Raw genomic sequence first — 12,076 nt, 5'->3', positions numbered from 1 at the left:
TCTTCTGCTGAGCGTAGAATTTGCTATTATATGTTACGCACTTGTAAGACGAAGACAACACATGCGGGTATAACGTCCTCTTAATGTACCCAACTATGATTTCAATCATTCTATCGACCAGTACATGCAGCTGGAAAATGAGGTGGTGGTCATGTGGTCATCTACGCATAAAGTAGTTGATAGCCACCAACACTGCAACGACTGTTATTCTGTGTATTTTCTGTTATTTATTTATGTTTTTGTCAGTGTATTGTTATGAATCAAAACTTTTATTTTTATTGTATTATTTAAAATTACTTATTGTTATTACTGCTGTCAAAATTGTTTAACAAATAAATAAATAATAGGTTATAATACCTTAATTTCAATAATGTAATCACAATAATTGAAATAGTGGATAGGTTTTTACTTTATTTTAAGTATGCAAAAAAAGAAAATTTTTTACCCTCCCAACATATAATTTAATACCTCCATACTACTTAATAGTTATTAGTTTAAAAAGGTAATATATGTCAATTGGGAGCTTAAAACAAAAATAACAATAATAATAAGTAATAATAATAGTGTTGGACGAGTATTGTTATTTAATTTCGAGTCGAGTCGAGTTGAGTTTCAATTATTTCGAGTCGAGTCGAGTTCAAAATTCGAGTACTCGACAAATGCATAGTATTAAAAAAAATTTGAGTACTCGACAAATGCCGAGTATTGAAAAGATGCGAGTACTCGATAAATTCCGAGTACTCGACAAAATGGTCGAGTATTTTTTAATTGTTCTAAAAATAGATTTTCCAAAAATATTATATTTTCTTTCATACAGTTATATAATTAATTAAAACTATTGTTATCAATCTAAACTATCATGTATCACCTTCCTGGTATTCATATCGGATATATGGGTTCTTTCAGTTATTTATAGTTTTAACATTTATTTTTTAATAAATTAATTAGTCGAGTCGAGTCGAGTACTCGAACTCGACTCGAAAATTTTTCCAAAGTCGAGTACTCGACCAACACTAAATAATAATAATAATTATAATAAGATTTTGAAAAATCTTGAGATATCTAATACTAGAAAAACATATATATTTCTATTATAGAAAAAATAATTGAAAAACAATACATATTATTGAATAATTAACTGTGAAAGATCAAGTTTAATACCTAATTAAAAGTTCAAAATTGTTATTATTTTCAATACCTTTGTATTAACATTACCATTGATTATAAATACGATTTATAAATTATAATCAATGACGTTAATGATTTGTACTTAAAAGTGAATAACACCTTATTTTTGTTAGTTTATTCATAACTCAATTTCCTTACCTCCTAGTTCTCTCAATTTTAAAGTAGTGTTGGCTGACAGTTGACTAGCTTTTTCTAATAAATTCTGTGAATTATATTTTGTGGTCTTTGCAATTTGTGCACGAGTATCTAACTTGTTACTAGCCTCACGATAAGAAGCTAATAGTTGCGATGCTTTCTTTTCAGTATCTTCTACTTCTTGTATCAAAGTGCTAGCTTCTGACTTGACCTCATTAGCGTCTCTGACATTTTTTAAGAATCCTGTCTGTAGCGTTTTCAATTTACTTTCTATAACATTGATATCATCTAAGACTTGCTGAACATTTGCTTGGGTAAGATCTGTTTCTGTTTTAACCTAAATAATACACAAAAGTTGTATAAATATCAAAAGACAAAATTTGTAGAATATCAATGGTGACATTTATAAAATTATAACTATGGGAGTAGGTTACTAACGTTTATTATGCTATTATTTGCATCCAAAATATTTTGGTTTGTTGTTAATATGCTATCTTCGACATTCTTTTGTATACTTAGTGCTTCAGCTAAAGCTGTTTCAACGCGTTCAGCAACCTGAAGTATGTTTTTGGCAGCCATCCTAAATTAAACATAATATTAACATGCAATAAAAAATTAATATCTTTGAAAATGTTAATTACTGTTTCTTTTCAGCATCTTCATTTAACGTTTTAGCTAATAACAAATCACCAGCAGTTTCACTGATAATTGTATCAATATTTTTTGGTAGGGATAACGTTTTATTTATGTCTTCTGAAAGTTGACGTAGTTGTTCAGGTTTTAAGTTAATGTTTAATTTCAGAACCTATAGCAAATATACAAATCATATTTTAGATCTTTAGTCATTATATAATTAAACATGATATATTACTTCATCAACTTTCATTGCAACATCAGTGGATTTGACTGCTGAAGGATTCGAAAATGTATTAAGCCTATCAATTAAATTGTAACTTTCATTTAGGATGCTCTGAGATTGTATTTTGGCTGTCTTTGCCAACTCCGAGATGTTTTTAGCATTAGTCAATGCCAAATTTAATTCTTGATTTGCTTGGGATAACTGTGTTCAATAAAAATGTTTTAATGTTCAATATAAATTAATAATAACATTTTGTTCACTTACACCTCTATACAACTCTTCGCCTTTTGCTTCTTTATCACGTATATGTTTTTGTGCTTCTTTAGCAAAGCTGTAAGCACGTTCTGCTTTAGTTGTAGCACCGGCTTCACATGATAAACCACCACAAAAACCACAACCCGCACCACCACAAAGCTTATCACAAGTTTCACCTCCTTTATCGCAAATCTATTTTAAAAAAAATATATCATTAGATATAATATAATATATTATATAATATGTATAATTATATTGATGTAGGTTTTAAATAATTTATAGTATTGCATCATACCTGTTGGTTTAATTTAGGGATTTCTTGATTCAATTTGTTCATCTCCTCGTTTAATTTTTCCAATGCAAGTTCATTATCTTTAATACCTTGATTAAAAGAATTTACATTTCGACCAAAGAACATTTCAGTTCTTTTACACTGTTGTTCCGCATCAGATAGTAATTTATCTTGTATATTTTCTTCCATTTTTAATGTTTTTGCTTTTTCATATGCTTCCTTGGTTAAGTTTAAAGCACCTTAAAAAAAAAAAAGTTTTTTTTTTTAAAATATAATATCTTAGTAGGTAAGTATAATTTGATTTAAGAAAATGTATTTTAATTGATGGTTAATGCTGTTAACCATCCATGTATATTGTATAAACAATATGAGCCCTTAAATATTATGTTATTTTTACCTTCAACATTTCGTTCTTGAAGTTGTGTTGAATTATTTTTTAAGCTTAGTGCAGTTTCTTTTAAGTTCACTGCTTTCGCTTTAAGGTTTCCCAATGTTAAATTAGCCAAAATAACTCTTTGCATAGTATTATCAATTGTTTTTGTTACAACATTCAGTTGATCCATAGTAGTGAGATTAACCCTGTATTCAATAATAAAAGAAAATAAATTAAAGTAGGTATTAACTGTTATTAGTGTATTTGTGTATGATAAATACCTGAGCTGATCAATAACCTCATTTAATGTTTGAAGATCTGTTGAACTTTTTGTAGTTGTTTGCAATATATTTCTTATCTCAGATATTTTCTTTTCCATAGTTTCAAATTGGTTGTTATAAGCACCTGTAGTTCCGGTAGCTTTTATTTCTGATGCTGATTTAAATACCTTCTCTGTTTGTTCTAATGTAACAAGTAAGTCAATTATTGAATCATACATCTTTAAGATTTTTACTTAATATATTATATTTTACCACTAAGCTCTTTTTGTGTTTTATCCCAGTTTTCAAAACATTCTCCACACGGACTGCAATTAGGAGCTTTACCTAAATATCCTCTCGCACAAGAATCACATTTTTCCCCACCTATTCCTAACATACAATTACAGTGTCCAGTAGTTTGATTACACTGTTGTGTAGCTGATCCTTCAGGATTACATTCACAAGCTAAAATATTTAAAATGAACATTTCATTAGCATATAATAGATTGTACCAATAAATATTTATAAAAATACTCACCATAGCATTCATTGTTTGGATCACCCCAATAATTTGTTTGACATTGATTACATTGAGTTCCTCCAAAACCGGGTTTACATTTGCATTGCCCGTCAAACTAAAATATAATAATTTTTACAAAAAAAAAGGTAAGCATAATTGTATATAATTTATTATACCTGGTTACATTGTTCAGAAACAGATCCGACTGGATCACAATTGCACGGTTCACATCCATTTCCACTAGCAATTTTCCAATGATTAGGTTTACACTCATCACAAGACAACCCAATGACATTAGGTAAACAGGGGCATTGTCCAGTGGTAGAATTACACACTCTAGACTGAGATCCCAAAAAGTCACACGCACATTCTGTATATAAATTTAAAAAACATGATTATAAATTCTTTTTGTCTTCCAATATTATTATTAAACGTAAATAGCTCTATTAACTTTACCTGTGCACATCTGATGGATGGCATCACCATAAAAACCAGTTCTACACACTTCACAATTGTCTCCTTCTGTGTTGAATAAGCATTGCATACATTTTCCACTGTGAGGATCACAGTTACCTGTCTTGGTTATGTCCACGTTATTATTACAAGTACACTGATGGCATGCACCCCCAGGAACTTCCGGATTTCCGTAATAATTTTCATCACACATATTACATCTAGACCCTATGAAAGACAGCAAATTGTCAAACAACAAAATAAAACACATTGAGAGCCGAAATTTACCTTTGTACCCAATTTGACATTCACAGAAGACATCTTGTGTTTTTGAATCTAAAGCACATCGATGCGCATAAGAATGCCCAGATTCAACTGTTCCTGGACATGGGCATGGTCGACACGGAATGTCTATTCCCAAACGTGGGTCACCGTAATAACCTTCAATACACCTAAACATTTTCAAATAATATTATGGCATGCAAATAACTAAAACAAACTGTTTATAATACACACCTATCACAATTATTTCCTTCAGTAAAACCTTGACAGTTAAGACATACTCCGGTGCGAGAGTCACATCCATCTGTGTGTCCATGACACATGCACCTCTGACAATTTGGATAATTCCATGAGCCCGGTTCACATTGATCACACTCTCTTCCATAAGTTTGTGTTCTACACTTACATTGTCCAGTTGAAACATCACACAAATTGTCCAGAGCTCCAACACTGTTACAGTCACATGCTATACAAAATAAATAAACAATTCACATACCTAATTAACAATAATTTAACACAAACAATATATTATACTTAAACTATTGGTTGAATTTCACATAGATTTAATCTGAAATTTAAATTTAACAGCAATATTTACCTTTACACCCTTCTGGACCGAATCCATAAGTACCAGGAGCACAACGATTACATTTCCTTCCATCTACATTTGGTTTGCAAGTACATTTTCCACCCAATGAATCACAAATGGCACTAGTTGAGCCCGTAGGATCACATTCACATGCTAAACACAATATCAAATTTTAATCAAATGTCAAAAAACAATATATGTTTTATAGATTTTGGTTCGGTATTCCACTTACAAAATGCTCCATCCAAATAATAAAAACCAACGCTATAATGATATTTTTGGCAAATATCAGAATCAAGTAAATGATCTCTACGGATAGTATAGAATGCTTCCTTGCACTTAAAACGTCTATATTCTTCAAGTCGTTGCTCATTAGCTGGTGATCCATGGAAAAATGGCATATTTTCCACATGTGGTATTAATACAAGCTATAATCATAAAAATTAAATCTTTAAAGTTTCTATCTTGATAAAAAAAATCTGAAAATATAGTAGATAGATATATATTAATATATATTCAGAGTTGAGGCAGAGGCTGACTAATTTGGTTTTATAGTGAAGACTTTAATTTTATTGATTCATTATTTTTTTTTTAAATTCATTCATTGTTTATTCAATTAATTATAGGTACCTAGGTACATATTATAGTAGGAACTTAAGAACGTTTATTTCTTAGTTATTACAATAGTTTTTGCATTTGGAAAACTACCATTTTGATACCTAATGTAAAATTTGAACGACTCTGTATGATTCTCTATATAATGAAACTCTTAGTTAAATAGTTAATGAAATTAATATCATATTACACTAGCTGGCCAAACATATTTTATAAAAAAAAAAACTCTATTGGAGATGTTATGACATATGTATAATACATTTTTTTCTTAAGTGCTTACCGAGTCGACTAGTATTGACGCGGATGGATTAATTGTTCTGTTGTTGTATCTTTGGAAATTAATTTTCACTTTGTACTCTTTCTTTGCTTCTAAACATACTGGTGGCGTAGCTATAGCATACCTAGAATCTGAAAACACGCGTTCATAAAATATATATATATAATATAATATTAGTAGGTACTCAATCGTATTGGATCGGTGCAAAATGTTTATTTTACAATACTTTACCTTGCGGTAATAAAATGCTTCTAATATCTCCAGCATTGTAATTCATTTCATATTCTGCACAGGTACTGTTAGGTTCAATGGGTTTCATTCTTTCCAATGTAATTCTGACATCGTCCCAATCATAAGGAATCTGTAGATTATAAAACGTTTAAATAACAATATACTTATTTAATTCATACAAAAATCAATGTTTCAAATATAATTGATGTATGGTGTTTATTGAATATTAAAATGGAATATACATATCTATAATATAATACATCTAATCTATATTATACAGCTGCATTGTATATAGGTAAAACCATTTTTCTTCACTTCAAGTATAGGCAGTATAGCCGATACAAATTGTAGAACAATACTCACTTGTGGTTCATATCTGAGGACGATTTCATAATTTGACGTAGCTGGTATATTCTTCAAATCAAAAATTAACTCAGCATCATCAAACACTTTCATAAACCCTGTACCAGTCCATGTATTATCCCGGCCATCTCTGTAGGGCTCTCGAATAAATACTTGACAATTCTGAAAATGACAACAGTTTTTGAATATTTATGCACCTAAATGGAAAATTAATATAAACGTGAAATACATACGTCTTGTCCGCAATTGGATAACTCAGCTTCGCTGACTAAAGTGTCGACGGGACCGACATAGAAGTTTTGTTCCGGTACACTGCACGTGCGTCCTGATAAATTAGGTCGACACCTAATTGACATACATTAAATGCAAATTATAAAAACGACCGATATATGAATTCATGAAATCGGTACGTTGTACGCATCAAAGAGATTAGATTAACTGTTAAATTTATATAATTGTAACTAATATAATTGTATTTTATTTATTTTGAATTTTTAGGACGTGAACGTAAATTACGACTTACAAGCATTGTCCCGTGAGGACGTCACACATGTTGTTGTACGCTCCACCGACGTCGCATTCGCACGGCTTACAGCCATCTTGACTGTCAGACAAACCCCAGAAGCCCGGAATGCATTGATTGCAATCTCTGCCGGCCACGTACCTCTTGCAAGTACATTCTCCCGTCTCCTTGTTGCAACCCTGATTGTCCACGGTTCCTTGAGTGTTGCACGTGCACACTATTACAATAATACGAGTGAGTTATTATTTTTTTTCATTAATTAGTCCGCGGAAACTTAGGCCATTGGGTGGTTTTTTTAACTGTGGGGGAGGGTACTGTAAACGTGTGTTTTAGTTTGGCAGAATTTTCAAGTGGGCACCCGTAGGTATCTGCCATGCCCGGGTGGGGAATGACGGCCTAGAGGGAGCTCTATAGATACCGTGACTGCCCGAAGAGAAGTGCCGCCAGTGGCCGAGATTCGAACCGGCGACGGTGCGTGTCACAACCGACGCCTTAGTCCGCTCGGCTACTCCGGCCCCCAAATTAGTTATTGAATGCAGCCATGCAGGTATATATTATTCAAATTTAATACTAATTTATAGGCGTCGGACAGTATAAACAATAATAGCAGCGGAATAAAATATATTATGACTCATTTTGTAAGGCACTTTGGCTTATCGCCAGAATCGCTTTATCAACAAACAATTATTATTACATTTTATCATTCATTAAATTACTATTTTTTTAAATGATTTTAATTCAAATCTAAACAGGTCCAAAGCTAACGCAAAAATTATCCACTGGATAGCCGAATATAATTTATTCTTATACCTATTTGACACTGATATTTAAATAATTTGTATATGAACCAGAGTGCCTATTATTGTCTACGATAGTGGTCAATGCCCAGTGAATTTTATTAGACTATTTGGGACGCTTTAATGTAATAACTGATATTATAATTGGACCAAGACCAAGACCATTAATTAACTACCTATGTTTTAATATTAATTACATTGCCACAGTGACTGAACTATCATAAAAGTAATAAAGCTAACTGACATGTAAAAAAATCATCATAACCGTACCTATATTATGTTATAACATTAATAATAATAATGAATTAAAAAAACTAAAAAATCTTAGAAATATTCAATTATTATTATAAGTAATATATTTCCCCTTAAACGAGCTTAAAATAATTGATATATGGGATAAGCTGTCCCGCCAATATTTGTCTCATGTATGAATGTCACATAAATTTGTAAGATCTGGGGAGATGAACTGGTAGATATATAAATATGATTTAAGATAAATCGAAATAAACATCATCAACTATAATAGGTACATATTCTTAGCTATCTGTAGTCTGTACATGGTGTTATTCCGTTTTCCCAGTACAGGATTAAACGATGGTCTCTAGTGAATTATAAGGCAGGAGGTCGCTTATGATTTAATAGCCATTCGAAATAAAAATAAAAAACTTTCAACGCGTTATCTGTTCTACATACCTTGACATCCGTCTGGGTTTGACTCGCTGAAATTCCAAAATCCGTTTTTGCACATGTCACACCGTCTACCTTCGACATTGGGTTTGCAGTGACACCGACCAGACTCCAATCCGTTGATCATATCAGTCTTGGAATCACATATTCCGTCATCCAAAGAACCACCGGGATCACAATCGCACGCTGCGCAAGTAATACAATATTGTTATGGTGTTGATTTATTTTCAAAACATTTAATGTCTCGTATTCAAAATATATTTATAGTAAAACACTACTGTTCAATAATATCGTAAATATGTTATGAAAAAAAAAACAAGTTTAGAAACGTGGATTTTCCTCGTCAAAATGTATAGAAACTCATCATACGAAATTGTTTTCAAAATTAGTGTACGTTAAAACTTAAAACCGTCTACAATTATACAATATTTTAAGAGTGTTTGGAAAGAACTCGCTCGGCAACATGTTTGTCAACTGCACGTCCATTGCTTTTACGTTCATATTTAGTGAACGTCACTCATTTCTTATAAATAAAGTGTAAACGTGAACGTGTTTCATATATTTTTAAAGAAATAATTAATAATACAATTATCGGTACAAAGTAATTCATTTTTAAATAAATAATTTAATAAACGTAACGTATTCCTTTGAACACATAATAAACGTGAATGTGAACAAGTTCAGTTTTCAGAACTTTCTAAGCACCGTATTTTAATCCTGACAATAGGTAACTCACGTAAGCAGACATCGTGGTCGGTGAACGGTTTCGTGGGGTCTTGGTAGAAGTATTGCTTGCACTGTTCGCAGTTCCGGCCCATGGTGTTGTCGGTGCACCCATCGCACACCCCGCCACTTATCCGTCCGGTCAACTCGAACACGGCAGCATCGTGGTGACAGCTGGTCGCGTGATTGTTACAGTTGCAACCTTAAAAAAAAAAAATCAATGCCGTCGAAAATAGAATATTTTAATATTCAATTTTTTTTTATCGCTAAGACTGCGAGCGAGACCAGCTACTTACGTCTGCATGCATTTGTCTGTCGGCCCGATTGCCGGTTTCCACGGAAAGTCGTTGAAAAAGTCCTCGCAAGACTCGCAGTTGAGGCCCTTGGTGTTGTGGGTGCACTCGCACTGGCCGTACACCATGTCTGGTTTGCTGGTAGTGCCGTCTTGTGGCAAGCACCTGGAAGCGTGCCCGTAACACGAACAACTACCCCGCACTACCATCTCTGTAATTGCGTAGTAGTATTTTTCCTATAAACGCAAATCATAATGTGCAGGATCATCGACTTCATATTTTATTATATATACACCGTATGGCAGGTGCGACCCCTACGTATTATTATAATATTTATAGCTATAAATTGCATTATCTACTTACCAAAATCTCATCTCGGTTGTCCAACAAATCGTCCCCGAGCGTGTGAAGTTTGGTGAAATTAATCCTCAAGTTGGTCATCTTCAACAGGTTTTGTACCTCCGGTGAATATGGATCGTCATACATGTGATGTAGATTGGGAGGCAACACTCTCAAAATCACCTATAAACCGTATATAAACTCGTGTTTAGTAACGTGACATCGAAAATTTGATCCAATAACGTGTTAAAGAGTACAATTAAGTGCAAAACTATAATGAGAACAATGAAATAAAAATATTTTTGTGTGCCAATAAAATTTTCCTAAAATGTGGCATCCCAGATATATTTTTAATCCTTATATTAGCATTCGATAGCTCGATACCACTACAAGGGAGCATTACAAAAATAGCCGTTGATGAATTGATGTATTTTGAAGTAATTTAATGTCATAAATCTAAATTTTTTTGTTGCACTATAATTTTTTTTTCGTTAACTCTATAAAATATGCATAACATAAATGATCAAATAGAAAAATATGTGAATTCGTACAAAAATAACAAAATATTCAAAATAATGCAACAAAAATGTTTGTATTTGAAATATAAGTATTAGGATTTAATCAGAATTTCAATATGCACTTTCTAAATATATATGCAAATACCTAAAGTTCCGAGCCTTGCAGTAATGAGTATACAAACGTTTATGGGATACTGAAAGTAAATATAGTTATAAATTTTCTTTTATTAATAATGCAGTTATACCCCTATAAAATTTTTGTTTAATCTATATAAATGTATATAATATATTCTGTGAATATTCAATATGATAACTTTTATTACAAATTATTATTTATTAATTAATATAGTATTTAATATTTCAGATAATTATTTTTTGTTTATAAAATTAATTTAAAAAAATTGAATATATTGTGTTTCTGTAGCTTAGGCATAAAATTAACTTAACGCGACAATAAAATAAATTAACTCATAAGTTACTGAATAACATGGAAATAATGTAACTCGTTATTTTTATCTTGGTTAAATGTAATTTAACTTTAACTTTAATTTTTTAACTCGTTAATGCCTAACCTTGGCTGAAGGTATCAGCAGATAACCTTCATCATTAGATTTTTAAGTCTTAAGTCGAAAATAAACTAATTAGAAACTTCTATTCCACTTTTAAATCAATAAACGTTATACAATTCAGGGCTTGCAAACTTTATAAGAACGTTATGATTATAACCAGGGTTTTATAGCACTTAAAATTGCATATATATGCGCAATAATATTACCTTAAATATCGCTAAATAACGTTAAAAATATGCAATATAAACAACAAAATATGCAAAAAAAAAGGAAATGTAATAATTAATAATTTTTTAATCACTTGCAAATTATTATAGGTAGTTACTTGAGATTTGAAATAATTGAGTCACTCTGATCAGAATCCAAATGAACAGACTATACAACGCACTCAACGCTCGTTCGTTTATAATCGGCGATTAATAATCGCAGTAGAAATCGACAAAAAAACCCCAACAAAATCAGCAGATAACAAAAATTAGAACTAAATACCTAATACAAAATTATCGTAATAATTCAATTGAAAAAATCAGGGATGGAAAACGTTTTTAATTTTTTCGTTTTAATTTTTGTTTATTGATTTTAAAAATATCGTTTTTGTTTAACATTTTTAAACGTTTTTGATTATTACGTTTTTGATTAACGTTTTTAAAAACGTTATTTTTCTATATTGTTTTTGATTAACGTTTTTAAAAACGTTATTTTTCATATTGTTTTTGACTAACGTTTTTAAAAACGTTATTTTCCTATTGTTTCCAAATAATGTTTTTGATAATATATATATTTTTTTTTTTATATTATATTCTTATAAATTATAACTTTTAACTTTAACGTTATAATAGTAACGCGCAATATAGAAATGCACTTAAACGTTAAAAATTAAAATTAATTATTCTTAGTACTTATTTAAATTTTAATCAAAATTAAAATGTTTTTAA

At 31.0% G+C, this 12,076-nt stretch overlaps 1 protein-coding gene across 1 annotated transcript in view; it reads right to left on the bottom strand.

The window, feature by feature from the left end:
- LOC100159769 (laminin subunit beta-1) overlaps window positions 1-12,076 on the bottom strand; it is a 25,625-nt gene that overhangs the window by 1,430 nt on the left and 12,119 nt on the right. Inside the window, 26 exon segments of the mRNA XM_008187949.3 lie at window positions 1,327-1,660; window positions 1,762-1,903; window positions 1,965-2,128; window positions 2,195-2,383; window positions 2,447-2,629; window positions 2,733-2,968; window positions 3,127-3,308; window positions 3,384-3,564; window positions 3,636-3,827; window positions 3,901-3,997; window positions 4,059-4,252; window positions 4,339-4,563; window positions 4,624-4,787; window positions 4,852-5,083; window positions 5,216-5,359; window positions 5,439-5,634; window positions 6,102-6,229; window positions 6,330-6,459; window positions 6,693-6,854; window positions 6,926-7,037; window positions 7,216-7,432; window positions 8,706-8,885; window positions 9,436-9,624; window positions 9,719-9,743; window positions 9,745-9,951; window positions 10,079-10,237. Coding sequence (XP_008186171.1) covers window positions 1,327-1,660; window positions 1,762-1,903; window positions 1,965-2,128; window positions 2,195-2,383; window positions 2,447-2,629; window positions 2,733-2,968; window positions 3,127-3,308; window positions 3,384-3,564; window positions 3,636-3,827; window positions 3,901-3,997; window positions 4,059-4,252; window positions 4,339-4,563; window positions 4,624-4,787; window positions 4,852-5,083; window positions 5,216-5,359; window positions 5,439-5,634; window positions 6,102-6,229; window positions 6,330-6,459; window positions 6,693-6,854; window positions 6,926-7,037; window positions 7,216-7,432; window positions 8,706-8,885; window positions 9,436-9,624; window positions 9,719-9,743; window positions 9,745-9,951; window positions 10,079-10,237 — 4,564 coding nt within the window.

This window comes from Acyrthosiphon pisum, chromosome X (assembly GCF_005508785.2).
Source record: "Acyrthosiphon pisum isolate AL4f chromosome X, pea_aphid_22Mar2018_4r6ur, whole genome shotgun sequence".
Classification (NCBI taxonomy): Eukaryota; Metazoa; Arthropoda; class Insecta; order Hemiptera; family Aphididae; genus Acyrthosiphon; species Acyrthosiphon pisum.
The sequence above is the reverse complement of the archived record's forward strand: the minus strand, read 5'-3'. Positions and strand labels throughout refer to the sequence as shown.